Source organism: Astyanax mexicanus, chromosome 16, assembly GCF_023375975.1.
Source record: "Astyanax mexicanus isolate ESR-SI-001 chromosome 16, AstMex3_surface, whole genome shotgun sequence".
NCBI classification, from domain to species: Eukaryota; Metazoa; Chordata; class Actinopteri; order Characiformes; family Acestrorhamphidae; genus Astyanax; species Astyanax mexicanus.
In genome coordinates this window covers 917255-936328 of record NC_064423.1, presented here as the reverse complement: position 1 = coordinate 936328, position 19074 = coordinate 917255, and the positions used below count along the sequence as shown (strand labels likewise).

The following is a 19074-nucleotide window of genomic DNA, read 5'->3' as shown; positions in this document are numbered from 1 at the left end:
CTTTGCTGGATTTGAAACACGTTTTACCCAGTAAATGGGTAATCTGAATCCCACTGTAACAATCTGGCAACCCTAATGAATCGCTGTCCGTTTGTTCGGCTGTCTGTTGTTTAGTAGAAACTGACCAATTTTTAAAAAAAATAGGTTCATCATTGTATGCTAAAAAAAAAACACAGAAAAATATTAAATGTTTCAGCACCAAATACATCACTTTCAAAGCTTTAAAACTCAATTTAAAAACTTTATTTTTTTTTACCCTGGCTGTTACTCCAGCATTACCTACAAACCAGTCACAGAACTCACAGTAGCAGTACTGCAGTAAAAGTCTCTGTTGTCCAAAAACTGTTTTCTGTAGACAATCTAAAACATACAGGTATGATTTCTATGTTTTTTTTATTTTTATTTTTTTATTAAAATACTTAATTTTAACCTATAAAACTAATAAAATACCCCCGATAATTAGTCAGAGAATATTCTAAATGGGAGTTTTAGCTGTTTGGCTCTATTGAGGACTCACTCGCGGGCTCCCTCTAGCGGTTCTCAGTCGTGTTCTGATATAAAGTGATCAGTCTCTGTATGAACAGCTCTGTGTCTGCGCGGCGGGGGCGGAACTGTAATATCGGCTGTTTGTATCTGGCCGGATGGTTTTTGCTGGGAGTTGCAGTGATCATGTGACTCGCCCGCTGTAAACAGGCGGTTTTCTAAAGCAGGATTTATTATATTTATATATTAAAGCATCAGCTTGTGCTGTTATATAACTATATTTATAGTTGGGTATCAGACAGACTGCAGTATGTTGCTGGTTTTATCTGACGAGCATAAGGAACATCTGGGCTTTTTGCCTAAAGTGGACCCGGCGGGTAAGTTCACAGTCTTTACATCTAAAAAAAAAAAAAGTTATTAATATATAACCTACAGTACAGGCAAAAGTCTGGACACTCCTCATTCAGTGTTTTTCTTTATTTCTTTATTACATTTATTTCCTACACTGCAGATTATTATTAAAGGCATGAAAACAGTTAAGGGACACATATGGAACTATATTGTAGTTTCCTGCTGAAACTGAAAATTGTTTTAAAGTGGTTGCTAAGGTGTTGCTAGGTGTTTGCTATGGTGTCCCTGATGGTTGTTAAGGTGTTGCTGTGTGGTTGGTAAGGTGTTGCAAAAGCTGGTTTATCTAATAGCTCCTCCTTACACAAACAGTACATTCAGCTGGTGTGTGAGACAAAATGTTCATTCTTCCATTCATTCTAATGGGGAACATTAGTACAACAATTGCACAAAAACCATACATTGTACCATTTCGTACAGCATATTTTTGGAAAAAACATTTCCATAGGCTTTCCAAATTAGGTTTAAGTATGTCTAAATTTGTTAAGGCTTGGAAATTTCTCCCCCAAAATTTTAATGGCACAAAAATCAAACATTAAAAAAGCCCTATCCACAAAAGTCCGCGAAAAACAGTAGATAATTTAGCCTGTGATTTTCTCAGAGGACGTCTGAGAAAAACATGTACATTGTCGTTCCAGATGGGTATAAAATTACAGAGGACCCCCCATAAAAGAGAAAATTACCCCAGAAACCCCTGAAAAACGAATCCCGTCTAGATAGGGATCTAGACAAAAAACGTATATCCGAGCAAAAACCTGTATTCCTACTGCAATACTGCAATCACACACATTTTAACAAACAATAAAAAAAATGTTAGTCCTTCACATTAATCCCCTGATCTAAACCTGATGAACTGAGATGGTGATTTGAGGTGATTTAAGATGAGCTGGAGCTTCACAGCATGAAGAAAAAGTATTACTAAGTATTACAACTATTGTTCAGCACCTCCAGAAACTCCTTCCTTCAAGACACTGAGAAAACTATTCCAGGTGACTCTCCCTCATGAAGACTCTGAGATTAAAATCCAAAACCAAGAGTCTGCAGATCTGTCCTCAAAGAGAAATGTGATACTTAGATGAATCTAAAGTATAAAACATATTCTGGTTTGTTTAACACTTTTTTTGTTTACAGAATAATTAAGCATGTGTTCCTGAATAGCTTTAATATAGTCTTAATGTCAATATTAAATTTACTATGTAAAAAATCATAAAAAGAAAGAAACACATCGAATGAGAAAAGGTGTGTCCTGGTACTGTATAATAAAGCCTCTGTACTGATCAGTAAACTCCAGCTCTGTGTTGCAGTGGTTGGGGAGTTTGGAAGGATTGCTGTGGAGTTTTTAAAGAAGGGTTCAAATCCTAAAATCTACGAAGGAGCAGCAAGTAAGTATAAATCTTAAACACACGAGTTTACTAATTCATTTAATAGATGAGTTTCATTCAAGAGCAATAACCAACATGTAATTTTCTTCTAACTTCATGTAGCTTCAGAGTTTATCACTACACACCTCCAAACTTCATGTAGCTTCAGAGTTCATCACTACACACCTCCAAACTTCATGTAGCTTCAGAGTTCATCAATCACTACACACCTCCAAACTACATGTAGCTTCAGTGTTCATCATCACTACACACCTCCAAACTTCATGTAGCTTCAGAGTTCATCACTACACACCTCCAAACTTCATGTAGCTTCAGAGTTCATCACTACACACCTCCAAACTTTATGTAGCTTCAGAGTTCATCACTACACACCTCCAAACTTCATGTAGCTTCAGAGTTCATCACTACACACCTCCAAACTTCATGTAGCTTCAGAGTTCATCACTACACACCTCCAAACTTCATGTAGCTTCAGAGTTCATCACTACACACCTCCAAACTTCATGAAATCTTGGCATCTTCTAAAGGCATTATAATGCATAATTGTCACAAAGGAAATGTTACAAACATGGTTATATGAGTTTATTGTTCTTCAGTGGCTCTCACAGAACACTTTTATTAAGAACACAGCTAAACTGTCTTATTATTATTATAAATTCTGTTTTAGGAAAGCTAAATGTGCCCTCAGAGACGGTTCAGCGTGGAGTTGAAGGTTTGATGTATCTTCTCACTGAAAGTTCAAAGCTTATGGTGAGTGTTTCCACAAATTCTCAATTGTGTTTTTTGTTTAATTTTGTTTCCTAAATGGAAGTAGTACAGGGCTGTGGCAGAGCTTTTAATTTTAACGAGCCCTGAACGTAATGTTTAAAGCAAAACCACAAAATATTATTCGAGTTTTTACACACCCTTTAGTGACATTAACTATATGCTGAATTATAAGACAAGAGCCCTAGAGGGTAAAGCAGTGTTTATAGTAATAGAGCAGCAGATAAATACTATAACTTTATTGAGGTACAGTGAGGAAAATAAGTATTTGAACACCCTGCGACTTTGCAAGTTCTCCCACTTAGAATTCATGGAGGGGTCTGAAATTTTCTATGATCCTCCCCTGCAATGGCCTACGAACTCACGCAAGGACGTGAACGATGATTGGCCGGTGACTAACGTGTTGTGTTGCCAGTTCCACGAGTAAAACACGAAACGAAGATAACTGCTTAATCTGACATAGTGAATATAGTGAGGAAAAAAATGTTTTGTAGTCTGAGCTTGGCATGAGACCAAAGAGCTGTCCAAAGACACTAAAACATAGTTTTAGTAAACTGTAATTTGAATTTTAAATATAGAATAAATGGTATTGTTACAGATGTACTGTTAAAATACTGTTTTGCAAACTGCTATCAAAGAATCACTGCAGAATATGATCAGTGTCCACAGTAAAAGCTAGTAATTACTGTTTTTTTTTTTTTTTTTTTTTTTTTTTTTTTTTGAGAGTTTATTACTTTCATTTCTTGTTAAATTCGGTTAAATTTTCCCCCCTTTAGCTGTATAATTAACTGGGTCCAGCCCTGGAGTTTTACGTATCCAGGTAATGCCCCTAAAATACTGTATTGATTAGGGGTGTAAGAAAATACTGATATATCAAATTATCTTAATATTAAGTTTCGCAATACTGTATACATTTTCAAATACAAAGCCGATTTCTAATTAATAGATCAGATTTAAATATTGGAGTCAAGACATTGTTTTTTTTTATGTTTTTTATGTATGATGCGTTTTAATAGTATGACAGTTTTCCTAAATTCTTTATAGAAAAGTTGCAGTGTATCACCTTTCTTACAGTATTGCAATATGTTGGATAAAATTTAATTTTATACTTTCAATAAAAAAAGGTCAATACAATGTTTTTTTGTTTTTTTTTTACACAGATCTCTGAAATCGATTTCCAGGACTCTGTATTGGTATTGGGATTTTCTGAGGAGCTTAATAAACTCCTGCTACAACTGTATCTGGAAAACAGGAAAGAGGTTCGTCAGATTCTGAGTGAGCTCGCGCCCTCACTGCCTCACTATCGCAACCTTGAGTGGAGGTTTGACGTACAGGTACACATTTATTATTCTCTACAAGTCCCCAGTTAGATTGTTATTGTATAATAATCCAGCACATTCTTAGTTCTTTTATTAAATAAATTGCTATCTCATTATTTTGAGATACTATCTCAATCAGAGACTGTAAAAAAGATGGACGCTGTGTCGCTGTTCCCATTCATTCATTGAAAATGAAGCCAAAATCTTCCTCCACGTTGGCGATCCTGAAACCCGAGTCTGCGCAGTAGGTTACACTAGCTGCTGCATTTAAGTAATGGAGGTAGAATTACAGTATATTTGAAGAAAACGTGATTGAAAGTTGTCTGTTTTTCTATTGAAACCTATGGGGATGGGTGGGGTTACACAGCTTTCTGAAACCGAACCGAATAATGCTTGATAAAATGTTATCAGCTGCATGTAACTTAGTTTGGTTAGCCTCCCACAAAACAACCTGAGCCATGTAAAACGTCGACTGCAAGCTCGCTGGCTGTCGGGTTTTTTTTGCTACCTAAACGAGGCACAGTAGGTGCTGTCAGATTACTTAGGATCACTAAACGTCCTAAACTCGACGACATTGGATTTTAGAGAAGTTGATTGTGATCAGGTCTTGTAATTCTGTTGAGGCTACATTTCAAGCTCACCTTCAGGGCAGTCGCTTTACTCCCACGCCATCTTCAAACTCCTCTTGAGTCTCTGCTAGTCGGCTGAAGCGCCGCCCTGTCGTGTGCTGCGCTTTTTGTTTTTTTTTTCTAGTGAAGCGTGCTGTGTCCCCCGCTACGCCCGCGCCCCTCCCTTTTGCCTCTTGAGGTGTCTGAATCTGAATGATTGACTCTGGAAACTTTGTTTTACAAAACTTCAATCAAATTTACGAATTATAAAGAAAACCTCATTGAAATATATTACTATATTACTTTTTCCCCTCCCTCAGAAGGGCAATATCAGCCAAGGACGGCAAAAGGGCAGTTGCCCAAGCACATTGGGTCATAGTGTCTGCACATCACTGCTATGATCCCAATATTTTGAGATAGTAAGTCATTATTTTGAGATACTAGTAAACTGTACAGAGACAAAGTGAAACAAAGTGAGACAAAGACACAAAATGGATACTATTATTGAGGATTAGTTCAGATATGGATTCAGTAATCATGAAATATTGGTGCTTTTAGAGGAATCACACAATATAAATAAGCACACACTGGATTCTATTTTAGTGTGTTGGAGTGTGGTTGTGGCTCCAACTGTGCTGAGTGTTATATATGTCTCACCGCTTAAATAATTAGGCCGAACTGCGATGTGGAACAAAATTAGTGAACTCCTTACTGTTACAGCAAAACACAGTTCACGCCCGACAGTCACTGCTTTCTTACTCTCCCCCTCTACTGTTCTCTCTTCACCAATATTGAGATAGTATCACAAAATATTGAGATGGTATCTCAAAATAATGACTTAGTATCTCAAAATATTGAGATGGTATCTCAAAATAATAAAAAAAATAAAAGGATGTGCTGGATTTTTTTTAGGTGGCGGGAATGGGCTTCCATAGATTGTAGATTTGTGTTTTTGAAGTAATAACATTTTAGTAAGTTATTTTTAAACTGTTAATTAGAACAACATTTGCTTCTTAATTTTTTTTATGTCTTCAGTATCCAAAAAAATGAGCAGCAAATCAGCTAATATTTTATCATATATTTAATGTGACAACACTATTGAAATGAAACTTATATAATTTAGAGTAGATGATGTGTACAGTATATACAACTCTGGGGAACAAAAATAAGAGACCACTTCAGTTTCTAAATCAGTTTCTCTGATTTTGTTATTTACAGTTGCAAAAAAAAGTATGTGAAAAGTATTCCTTTGGGATTATACTTGGATTTCTGCATAAATTGCTCATTAAATGTGTTCTGATCTTCATCTACATCACAACAATATACAAACACAGTCTGTTTAAACTAATATTACACAAAAATATATGTTTGCATGTTTTTTTTTAACACAACAAGGGTGTAAAAAGTATATGAACCTTTGGATTTAATAACTGGTTGATCCTCCTTTGGCAGCAAAAACCTCAAACAAACCAAACGTTTTCTGTAGCTGCAGATCAGACCTGCAGAACAGTCAGGAGGAATTTTGGATCATTCCTCTTCACTAAACTGTTTCAGTTCAGCTATAATATTATGGGATATCTGGTGTGAATCTCTCTCTTGAGGTCATGATGCCACAACAGCATCTCAATTGGGTTCAGGAGGCCAGGATTCTCCAGAAGGCATATTTTTTCCTGTTGAAGTCGTTCGGTTGTTGATTTACTTCTATATTTTGGGTCGTTGTTCTGTTGCATCATCCATCCTCTGTTGAGCTTCAGTTGGGGGACAGATGATCTTAAGTTTTCCTGCAAAATATCTTGGTAAACTTTTTTCTCCACGCATAGTGTTGTGTGTTCCTTCCAGATAACTAAATTTTGGTTTCATCTGTCCACAGTATATTTTGCCAGTAATGCTGTGAAATATCCAGGTGCTTATTTGCAAACTTCTTTTTGGACAGTAGTGGCTTCCTTCGTGGTGTCCTTTAAATAACTCCATTCTTGTTTAATGTTTTCCTTATTGTAGACCAAAATGTTAGCATGTGCCAGAGATTTCTGTAAGTCTTTAGCTGACACTCTAGGATTCTTCCTCACCTTATTGATCATTCTGCGCTGTGCTCTTACAGTCATCTTTACAGGACGAACACGCCCAGAGAGAGTAGCAACAGTGCTGAATTTTCTCCTTTTGTAGACCGTCTGTTTTACTGTGGACACATGACCATCAAGGCTTAAAATACTGTTGTAACCCTTTCCAGCTTCATGCAAGTCCACAATTCTAGAACGTAGATCTTCTGAGAGATCTTTTGTGCGAGGTGTGATTCACATTAAGCAACGCTTCTTAAAAAGCAAACTCAAAACTGGTGTGTGTTTTTTTTTTATAGAGCAGGGCAGCTTTAACCAACACATCCAATCTCATCACATCACATCCTGGCTCCAGTTAGCTCTTAGAAAAGTAATTAGTCTAGGTGTTACGTTCCCCTCTGATGTAACTAGGGGTAAAGAGGAGTAACATTGGGTGTGTGATGGTGGATGGAAGGGAAAGACCAGGACAACAAGAATTGCGTATTTAAACAATGAACATTTAATGTTTTTTTAAAGGCATAAATAGTATAAAACAGTAACATTTACAGGGATGAAAGTACAAACGTACATTAAACTATTAGAATTAGATTGATTTAGAATGGGTAAATTTGTATTAATTTGCGTTAATGTGCTCTCACCAGGCGAAGGTGGACAAAGGACGGTGCCAAAGAAATGAAAAAAAAATAACAGCTTACCTACCTAGCCAGGTCTAACCTAACCATAAAGGAGAAAAACAAAAACAAGCAGTGGCACTCGCCCCTTACCTAGTGTGTCTAACAGAGATTTACCTACGTGTTGTGTACAGGCGCGCCCAGTCTAACCTGTCCACACATCGCTGAGAACCAAAAGAGAGAGAGAGAGAACTAATTAGGTGGGGAAGCAGACAGGGCGAGAAAACCCAGAGGCTACATATACAAAATAACGCCGAAGCGCTAGAACCTCACAGCCAAACATCTCACAAGCCAAACAAACTACAAGCTTCCCCCACACTGACACTCTCACAGGTGAATCCATTTATGTGCCAAGGACCGCCCCCTAGCAACCAGCAGCGATCCCAGTTGGACGGCAGACACGGCCATGCAGCGTTCAACACAACCTGCAGAGAAAATAGGATAGAGAAGAGGGCAAAAGAAAAAAAACACAAAAAAAACATACGTGCCCTACTGACACGTAACACTAGGGTTCACATACTGTTTTTCCCCTCACTGTTAATGTTAACATGTTTAATAATGTTGTGTTCGATAAAACCATGCAAACATATAATTTTGTGTGGTATTAGTTTAGGCAGACTGTGTTTGTCTATTGTTGTGACTTAGATGAAGATCAAAACACATTTAATGACCAATTTATGCAGAAATCCAAGTACTTTTTCACATACTTTTTCTTGCAACTGTATAGGTTTATGTTTGAGTAAAATTAACATAGTTGTTTATTCTATAAACTACAGACAACATTTATCTCAAATTCCAAATAAAAATATTGTCATTTAGAGCATTTTGTGCAGAAAATGAGAAATGGCTGAAATAACAAAGATGCAGACATTTCAGACTTCAAATAATGCAAAGAAAACAAGTTCATATTCATAAAGTTTTAAGAGTTCAGAAATCAATATTTGGTGGAATAACCCTGGTGGTTTTTAATCACAGTTTTAATGCACCTTTGCATCATGTTCTCCTCCACCAGTCTTACACACTGCTTTTGGATAACTTTATGCTGCTTTACTCCTGGTGTAAAAATTCAAGCAGTTCAGTTTGGTGGTTTGATGGTTTGTGATCATCCATCTTTCTCTTGATTATATTCCAGAGGTTTTCAATTTGGTAAAATCAAAGAAACTCATCATTTTTAATGGGTGTCATTTTTTTCCAGAGTTGTATTTGCAGAAATTTGTTAGATACAATATGTTTGCATTTGTAAATGTGTGTATTTGTGTGTTTTTATTGTGTTTTTAGCTGGGGAGCAGAGCTCTTAGACAGCATGTGAAACCTGCAATTTGCCTAAAGCTCCATCTGGAGAGTGGAGGAACACAGACGGCCCGTGTTCTGCAGACAGACCCGGCCACACTGCTGCATCTCATCCAGGAGCTGGAGTGTGCACTCGCTGAAGTCAAAAGCAACCACTGCCGCAGAATCCTCCGCAATATTAAATAGTGCAGTGCAGTGGCACTAAAGACAGTGGCCACTAAATGGTGCAGAATGAGGCAATATTCCCGAGTTAAGGTTCTCAGCTACCTCTGCACTGATTTAACTGGTCATGTTTGCTATTAAATATGTTTATAATCTGATTACTGCAGTTATCTGATTATTCAAGTAGTCAGTCATGTTAACAGCATACTCCAATTTCCTTGTCTAAATACCTGATTTAAAAAATCTGATCAAGGGAGCTGGACTTTAGCTCAATAATCAGATTTTTCAGAGCAAATATACTGTTAATGGGAATATATATACTGGGATTTCTCAGTTTGTGCATAAGTGAAACCAGATCATGATCAAAAATTAGCAAGCAGCATTTAACCCAGCACCCACAAGAGTTCCAAAGCAGATATCAGATTATTGCCCAAATCAGTCTCTGATTATTCAAATTCATGTAAAATCATTGGTCAGATTACTGTCAAAATCTGATGTTCTTCAGTAACTGGATTAGGAAGTGAATTTAAATGCACTTACTGATATTTGTACTGAGATGTTTTGGTGAAGCCCAGCCCTAAAAATGTTATATCATTTGGCTAAAATTGAAAAAATAAAAACAAAATGTGTGATGTAGAGGTACTTGGTGAAACTCGGGAGCACTTGGTAATATTTACTCTATAGATTGGCAACTACTTAACAAATTCATGCAGAATTTATTTTTTTTTAATCTAAGATAAACGTTCGGAAATTCGGTTCATCAGTAGATTTAGTTCCCTTTAGGAACACACAAACCTTGAAAATGTAAGAGAGTAATGAGCCTTAAGTCTTAAAACATAAGCCTTATATTTACGTTTTAAGTAATTAGATTGCAGTTATTTGTTCTGTGTATGATTTTGTCATTGTTTTTTTTTTGTTTTTTTTTTTCAGTGAGGATTAATTTTTGGTAAATGTTTTATTATTTTGGGACCAGTCCTGTAATGGGCCTAATCTAATCTAATCTGACCATCTAAAATGAAGAAATGATAAATGTTTGTTCGTTCATGCATACTGTTTTCATCTGCACTGTATTTAGTGTTTACTGCATTAACAACAATGTGCTGTATTATTTCTTATTAATTGTATTTTAGAAATAAAATAATGTTTTATTGTATTTGTGTTCATTTTATTTGATTTTCTTTTACATCTAAGAACCAAATTTGAAGGGTGTAGAAACATGTTGGTCCTTCTAACAGAACAGCGCCATCTGTTATCAAACACCAGAACCTACTAATCGAACCAGCACAGCTCCATCCATCTGTTATCAAACCCCAGAACCTACTAATCTAACCAGCACAGCACCATCCACCTGTTATTAAACCCCAGAACCTACTAATCTAACCAGCACAGCTCCACCCATCTGTTATTAAACCCCAGAACCTACTAATCTAACCAGCACAGCGCCATCCATCTGTTATCAAACCCCAGAACCTACTAATCTAACCAGCACAGCACCATCCACCTGTTATTAAACCCCAGAACCTACTAATCTAACCAGCACAGCTCCATCCATCTGTTATCAAACCCCACAACCTACTAATCTAACCAGCACAGCGCCATCCATCTGTTATCAAACCCCAGAACCTACTAATCTAACCAGCACAGCACCATCCACCTGTTATTAAACCCCACAACCTACTAATCTAACCAGCACAGCTCCATCCATCTGTTATCAAACCCCACAACCTACTAATCTAACCAGCACAGCGCCATCCATCTGTTATCAAACCCCAGAACCTACTAATCTAACCAGCACAGCACCATCTATCTGTTATTAAACCCCAGAATCTACTAATCTAACCAGCACAGCTCCAGCCATCTGTTATCAACCCCCAGAACCTACTAATCTAACCAGCACAGTACCATCTATCTGTTATTAAACCCCAGAATCTACTAATCTAACCAGCACAGCTCCATCCATCTGTTATCAAACCCCACAACCTACTAATCTAACCAGCACAGCACATCCATCTGTTATTAAACCCCACAACCTACTAATCTAACCAGCACAGCTCCATCCATCTGTTATTAAACCCCAGAATCTACTAATCTAACCAGCACAGAACAATCCATCTGTTATTAAACCCCACAACCTACTAATCTAACCAGCATAGCTCCATCCATCTTTTATCAAACCCCAGAAACTACTAATCTAACCAGCACATCTCCATCCATTTGTTATCAAACCCCAGAACCTACTAATCTAACAGCACATCTCCATCCATTTGTTATCAAACCCCAGAACCTACGAATCTAACCAGCACAGCTCCATCCATCTGTTATCAAACCCCAGAACCTACTAATCTAACCAGCACAGCACCATCCATCTGTTATCAAACCCCAGAACCTACTAATCTAACCAGCACAGCTCCAGCCATCTGTTATTAAACCCCACAACCTACTAATCTAACCAGCACAGCTCCATCCATCTGTTATTAAACCCCACAACCTACTAATCTAAACAGCACAGCACCATCCATCTGTTATTAAACCCCACAACCTACTAATCTAACCAGCACAGCACCATCCATCTGTTATTAAACCCCACAACCTGCTAATCTAACCAGCACAGCACCATCCATCTGTTATTAAACCCCACAACCTATTAATCTAACCAGCACAGCACCATCCATCTGTTATTAAACCCCACAACATACTAATCTAACCAGTACAGCACCATCCATCTGTTATTAAACCCCACAACCTACTAATCTAACCAGCACAGCTCCATCCATCTGTTATTAAACCCCAGAACCTACTAATCTAACCAGCACAGCACCATCCATCTGTTATTAAACCCCACAACCTACTAATCTAACCAGCACAGCTCCATCCATCTGTTATTAAACCCCAGAATCTACTAATCTAACCAGCACAGCACCATCCATCTGTTATTAAACCGCACAACCTACTAATCTAACCAGCACAGCTCCATCCATCTGTTATTAAACCCCAGAACCTACTAATCTAATCAGCATAGCTCCATCCATTTGTTATCAAACCCCAGAACCTACTAATCTAACCAGCACATCTCCATCCATTTGTTATCAAACCCCAGAACCTACTAATCTAACCAGCACAGCTCCATCCATCTGTTATCAAACCCCAGAACCTACTAATCTAACCAGCACAGCACCATCCATCTGTTATCAAACCCCAGAACCTACTAATCTAACCAGCACAGAACAATCCATCTGTTATTAAACCCCAGAACCTACTAATATAACCAGCACAGCTCCATCCATCTGTTATTAAACCCCACAACCTACTAATCTAACCAGCACAGCACCATCCATCTGTTATTAAACCCCACAACCTACTAATCTAACCAGCACAGCACCATCCATCTGTTATTAAACCCCACAACCTACTAATCTAACCAGCACAGCACCATCCATCTGTTATTAAACCCCACAACCTATTAATCTAACCAGCACAGCACCATCCATCTGTTATTAAACCCCACAACCTACTAATCTAACCAGTACAGCACCATCCATCTGTTATCAAACCCCACAACCTACTAATCTAACCAGCACAGCTCCAGCCATCTGTTATCAAACCCCAGAACCTACTAATCTAACCAGCACAGCTCCATCCATCTGTTATCAAACCCCAGAACCTACTAATCTAACCAGCACAGCTCCATCCATCTGTTATCAACCCCCAGAACCTACTAATCTAACCAGCACAGCTCCATCCATCTGTTATCAACCCCCAGAACCTACTAATCTAACCAGCACAGCTCCATCCATCTGTTATCAACCCCCAGAACCTACTAATCTAACCAGCACAGCTCCATCCATCTGTTATCAACCCCCAGAACCTACTAATCTAACCAGCACAGCTCCATCCATCTGTTATCAACCCCCAGCACCTACTAATCTAACCAGCACAGTACCATCTATCTGTTATTAAACCCCAGAATCTACTAATCTAACCAGCACAGCACCATCCATCTGTTATCAAACCCCAGAATCTACTAATCTAACCAGCACAGCTCCATCCATCTGTTATCAAACCCCACAACCTACTAATCTAACCAGCACAGCTCCATCCATCTGTTATTAAACCCCAGAATCTACTAATCTAACCAGCACAGCACCATCCATCTGTTATTAAACCCCAGAATCTACTAATCTAACCAGCACAGCACCATCCATCTGTTATTAAACCCCACAACCTACTAATCTAACCAGCACAGCTCCATCCATCTGTTATTAAACCCCAGAATCTACTAATCTAACCAGCACAGCTCCATCCATCTGTTATTAAACCCCACAACCTACTAATCTAACCAGCACAGCTCCATCCATCTGTTATTAAACCTCAGAACCTACTCATCTAACCAGCACAGCACCATCCATCTGTTATCAAACCCCAGAACCTACTAATCTAACCAGCATAGCTCCATCCATCTTTTATCAAACCCCAGAAACTACTAATCTAACCAGCACATCTCCATCCATTTGTTATCAAACCCCAGAACCTACTAATCTAATCAGCATAGCTCCATCCATTTGTTATCAAACCCCAGAACCTACTAATCTAACCAGCACATCTCCATCCATTTGTTATCAAACCCCAGAACCTACTAATCTAACCAGCACAGCTCCATCCATCTGTTATCAAACCCCAGAACCTACTAATCTAACCAGCACAGCACCATCCATCTGTTATCAAACCCCAGAACCTACTAATCTAACCAGCACAGAACAATCCATCTGTTATTAAACCCCAGAACCTACTAATATAACCAGCACAGCTCCATCCATCTGTTATTAAACCCCACAACCTACTAATCTAACCAGCACAGCACCATCCATCTGTTATTAAACCCCACAACCTACTAATCTAACCAGCACAGCACCATCCATCTGTTATTAAACCCCACAACCTATTAATCTAACCAGCACAGCTCCATCCATCTGTTATTAAACCCCAGAATCTACTAATCTAACCAGCACAGCACCATCCATCTGTTATCAAACCCCAGAATCTACTAATCTAACCAGCACAGCTCCATCCATCTGTTATCAAACCCCACAACCTACTAATCTAACCAGCACAGCACCATCCATCTGTTATTAAACCCCACAACCTACTAATCTAACCAGCACAGCTCCATCCATCTGTTATTAAACCCCAGAACCTACTAATCTAACCAGCACAGAACAATCCATCTGTTATCAAACCCCAGAACCTATTAATCTAACCAGCACAGCACCATCCATCTGTTATTAAACCCCACAACCTACTAATCTAACCAGTACAGCACCATCCATCTGTTATCAAACCCCACAACCTACTAATCTAACCAGCACAGCTCCATCCATCTGTTATCAAACCCCAGAACCTACTAATCTAACCAGCACAGCTCCATCCATCTGTTATCAAACCCCAGAACCTACTAATCTAACCAGCACAGCTCCATCCATCTGTTATCAACCCCCAGAACCTACTAATCTAACCAGCACAGCTCCATCCATCTGTTATCAACCCCCAGAACCTACTAATCTAACCAGCACAGCTCCATCCATCTGTTATCAACCCCCAGAACCTACTAATCTAACCAGCACAGCTCCATCCATCTGTTATCAACCCCCAGAACCTACTAATCTAACCAGCACAGCTCCATCCATCTGTTATCAACCCCCAGCACCTACTAATCTAACCAGCACAGTACCATCTATCTGTTATTAAACCCCAGAATCTACTAATCTAACCAGCACAGCACCATCCATCTGTTATCAAACCCCAGAATCTACTAATCTAACCAGCACAGCTCCATCCATCTGTTATCAAACCCCACAACCTACTAATCTAACCAGCACAGCTCCATCCATCTGTTATTAAACCCCAGAATCTACTAATCTAACCAGCACAGCACCATCCATCTGTTATTAAACCCCAGAATCTACTAATCTAACCAGCACAGCACCATCCATCTGTTATTAAACCCCACAACCTACTAATCTAACCAGCACAGCTCCATCCATCTGTTATTAAACCCCAGAATCTACTAATCTAACCAGCACAGCTCCATCCATCTGTTATTAAACCCCACAACCTACTAATCTAACCAGCACAGCTCCATCCATCTGTTATTAAACCTCAGAACCTACTCATCTAACCAGCACAGCACCATCCATCTGTTATCAAACCCCAGAACCTACTAATCTAACCAGCATAGCTCCATCCATCTTTTATCAAACCCCAGAAACTACTAATCTAACCAGCACATCTCCATCCATTTGTTATCAAACCCCAGAACCTACTAATCTAATCAGCATAGCTCCATCCATTTGTTATCAAACCCCAGAACCTACTAATCTAACCAGCACATCTCCATCCATTTGTTATCAAACCCCAGAACCTACTAATCTAACCAGCACAGCTCCATCCATCTGTTATCAAACCCCAGAACCTACTAATCTAACCAGCACAGCACCATCCATCTGTTATCAAACCCCAGAACCTACTAATCTAACCAGCACAGAACAATCCATCTGTTATTAAACCCCAGAACCTACTAATATAACCAGCACAGCTCCATCCATCTGTTATTAAACCCCACAACCTACTAATCTAACCAGCAGAGCACCATCCATCTGTTATTAAACCCCACAACCTACTAATCTAACCAGCACAGCACCATCCATCTGTTATTAAACCCCACAACCTATTAATCTAACCAGCACAGCTCCATCCATCTGTTATTAAACCCCAGAATCTACTAATCTAACCAGCACAGCACCATCCATCTGTTATCAAACCCCAGAATCTACTAATCTAACCAGCACAGCTCCATCCATCTGTTATCAAACCCCACAACCTACTAATCTAACCAGCACAGCACCATCCATCTGTTATTAAACCCCACAACCTACTAATCTAACCAGCACAGCTCCATCCATCTGTTATTAAACCCCAGAACCTACTAATCTAACCAGCACAGAACAATCCATCTGTTATCAAACCCCAGAACCTACTAATCTAACCAGCACAGTACCATCTATCTGTTATTAAACCCCACAACCTACTAATGCACTGTTTGTCTATACAGATCTACTATAAATGTCACTAAAATGTCCTAACAACAACTTATTTTTTTTTGCTCCTTTGTTGAATTAGTGTTATTATTTAGTATTCAATGTTTGATTTATTTTGAATAATAATATTTAATAATAATTAATGAATAACATTTTATATAAATAAATAGTTTTAATTAAACATTTCATTATAAACAATACTATTATTTTTATTTAGGACAGAAAAAATAAGTTTCGTACTGTTTAATTAAAAATACAATTGATTACTACTCATTTTATTAATTTTGTATAGTTTTATTAACGAATTAATTAATTACCATTGTTAATTTTACATCCAGTGGGGTATAAAATAAAGGTCTTTGCGAAAATTTGAATTTTATTATAAGAAAATTGGTCTTATATGTGCTTATTTTCTGAAACAGTAGATCAATATTCTACACTTTTATACACAGTCACATAATCTACCACCTGACTGAAATTAAGGAGGAACAGAAGATCTGAGAACATCATTTCTGAGCACAAGGTGGCAGAATAACATCTTCAGACAGAGAGAAGCGGATTTCTGCTCTTCTGTTCAGGCTGGTACATCACCGAATCCTTTAGGACACGTGAGGACGCAATAGAGGGCAGCAAATAAGGCATGTTTTCCGATATGTTTTTAAAACCCTCGTTGCCCTCTAGTTCTACTAGTGCTAAAAACTGATTATTACTTTTATGTAAAAAACTAGGTGAAACTTCGGCAAGTAAAAGGGATCCTCTGCACTGACTGCAAGTCATGTCATACATTGTTCTGTTGTCAATATATATATAATATACTTATATAACAATATAATATACTTTTTCGTTTATGTTTCAAATGCATTCATCTTCTTTTTACTATACCTTTTTATTTACCAATGTTAATCTTTATAATACTTAAAACATATCTTTTCAGTGTTTTTTGTGTCGTACTGGTTGTAATGGTTGTATTTTTGTTTTGAGTACATTTATATTAGCTGTAGATAATAAATATTTAGTCTAAATTGTTCAGATTTTCTTCACTAGACACTGGTGTAGGTTTGGCAGTTGGCTTGGGGCTATTCAGACTTTTTTATTACACGCTTAGAAAGTTTATACAATATACTTACACTAACACTCTTCAGTCTAGACTTCATTAATCCTTCTGTTACTAAATAGATTTGGAGCGACTTAAAGCGCGTGGTTAATATTCCGGGCGTGGCCTGATTAATATTCATGAGCGCGAGCTGACAGGCGCGCGCGCGCGGGGGGAGGAAAAAGTTCGAGTTTCCAAACTTTCCACCGAGCGGATTCTCCAGCAGCAGCAGCAGCAGCGGGACAGCGGGGCAGGAGGACCGGGCCGGATAACCTTCAAACTCTCATTTAAAACTGTTTTATTGTGTTTTTGTTTTGAGTTAAAACTTTTTTACACTAAAGACAGAAAATCACAGCAGCGCTTAGCCGCTGGGGAGAGCGCGGGTCGTGTTTTTGAGGAGAGAGCTCCAGCACTTCTTGGTTCCCCCCGTCCCAACTTTTCTGTTCCGCCGAGCGAAATGAGCAACAACCCGGTGCAGCCCCTGCCGGGCCAGCAGGTCATCCATGTGGCGAAGGACCCGGACACGGACCTGGAGGCGCTGTTTAACGCGGTCATGAACCCGAGGCCGAGCTCCTGGAGGAAGAAACACATGCCCGAGTCCTTCTTCAGGGAGCCGGACTCGGGCTCCCACTCCCGACAGTCCAGCACGGACTCGGGCAGCGGGCCGGCGCGGCTGCCGGTGCAGCACGTCCGCTCGCACTCCTCCCCGGCCAGCCTGCAGCTCGGCCCGGGCACGGGGACCGGAGCGGTCCCGCCCTCTGCGCACCACGTCCACATCCGCCACCAGTCCTTCGATGTGACCGAGGAGCTGCCCCTGCCCCCCGGCTGGGAGATGGCCTTCACTTCCAACGGCCAGAAATACTTTCTCAAGTAAGTACAGCTTAACTGATAGGCAAAGAACGTTAAATAGACGTTAAATCTTTGTTTGCATTACAGCTTGATGAGTTGATCATGGATAACTACATTTAAACAAACTTTATTTAACTTTCATCAATAGGTTTATTCAACATCATCAATAGGTTAGCTAGTTTTTCTACACTCACACTAAGCTACTATTAATAATATAATTGTTGCTACTTAAATGCACCTTTCTACACTTCAGCAGTAAAAATAATAGAAAAGTATTTTATCTCAAGTAATTTCAGACTTAAACACAAAGAACGTTTAGTAAAAACGTTCGCATCTCAACTTCTAGTGCTGATGATGGAAAAACAACATTAAAACAACCTTTTGTTTACGTTTGCACCATAGGCTTCAACAACAGGTTGGGTAGTGTTGGAATTCTGACGTTGAGGGAACGTTCATTTTAACAGCTAAAGTTTTGTAGGGTTTGGGCTGAGCTCTTCTACACTCACAATTAGCCCAGTGTTAAATGCATTTAGGCAAAATGTCCCTTTCTGCTCTGCAGTGTAGATTTAAGTAAAGTTTAACACGAACAACAGATTTAGAATCATAACGTTGAATTAGGGCTGGGTGATATTGTAAAAAAAAAAGTTCTTAGATAATTTAGTTTTTTTGTTTGTAAACAGGCAGCACCATGTAAGGTGACACAAAAGAAAGCTATTGTTTCCTTTAGATTCGTAAAAAAATCACTGCCACATTTAAGATAGAAGCAAGTCTATCTGAAATAAAATTGAAATATGAACGTTGATTCAGCATACTTTTGCTATCTGGCTACTGTTGTGTGATTGGAAACTTGAGCCTTAGCAACAGCTTAATGAGTTCTAGCAGCTTAGGGGGGGAGAGAT

At 38.8% G+C, this 19074-nt stretch overlaps 2 protein-coding genes and 2 long non-coding RNA genes across 7 annotated transcripts in view; 2 read left to right on the top strand and 2 right to left on the bottom strand.

Moving 5' to 3' along the window:
• The first annotated feature begins 619 nt into the window (after positions 1-619).
• Positions 620-10295, top strand: commd2 (COMM domain containing 2). The gene is made up of 5 exons (XM_022669464.2): positions 620-860; positions 2196-2273; positions 2941-3023; positions 4199-4372; positions 8969-10295. The coding sequence occupies exons 1-5, from the start codon at positions 794-796 to the stop codon at positions 9164-9166; spliced, it is 600 nt and encodes a 199-aa protein (XP_022525185.2). The 5' UTR covers positions 620-793; the 3' UTR covers positions 9167-10295.
• Positions 10296-10423: 128 nt separating this feature from the next.
• LOC125782287 (uncharacterized) lies at positions 10424-13047 on the bottom strand. Its single transcript, XR_007424905.1, has 3 exons — positions 12141-13047; positions 10664-11376; positions 10424-10459 (listed from the first exon to the last, which is right to left on the bottom strand). It is a non-coding gene; the product is annotated as an uncharacterized LOC125782287 (long non-coding RNA).
• A 6-nt stretch (positions 13048-13053) lies between these two features.
• LOC125782286 (uncharacterized) lies at positions 13054-14424 on the bottom strand. Of its 2 annotated transcripts, none has more exons than XR_007424904.1 (3): positions 14283-14424; positions 13824-14180; positions 13054-13466 (listed from the first exon to the last, which is right to left on the bottom strand). It is a non-coding gene; the product is annotated as an uncharacterized LOC125782286 (long non-coding RNA). The 2 variants fall into 2 exon arrangements; XR_007424903.1 differs by having other exon boundaries at positions 13067-13160; positions 13773-14180.
• A 3092-nt stretch (positions 14425-17516) lies between these two features.
• The window catches only part of wwtr1 (WW domain containing transcription regulator 1), a 76656-nt gene continuing 75098 nt past the window's right edge, over positions 17517-19074 (top strand). For 2 of the 3 annotated variants that reach the window (XM_049465702.1, XM_022669465.2), the window contains exon 1: positions 17517-18196. In XM_049465702.1, coding sequence (XP_049321659.1) covers positions 17784-18196 — 413 coding nt within the window. In that variant the 5' untranslated portion in view covers positions 17517-17783. The remainder of the gene's footprint in view (positions 18197-19074) is intronic. The other variant, XM_022669466.2, reaches the window with a different exon arrangement.

What these genes read in the sequence shown, in the direction of transcription:
- commd2 (XM_022669464.2), top strand. Translation starts at nt 794, where the DNA reads ATGTTGCTGGTTTTATCTGACGAGCATAAGGAACATCTGGGCTTTTTG. An exon ending in GCCTAAAGTGGACCCGGCGG is followed by an intron (nt 861 to 2,195) that starts GTAAGTTCACAG and finishes TCTGTGTTGCAG; the next exon opens with TGGTTGGGGAGTTTGGAAGG. An exon ending in AGTGGAGGTTTGACGTACAG is followed by an intron (nt 4,373 to 8,968) that starts GTACACATTTAT and finishes TTGTGTTTTTAG; the next exon opens with CTGGGGAGCAGAGCTCTTAG.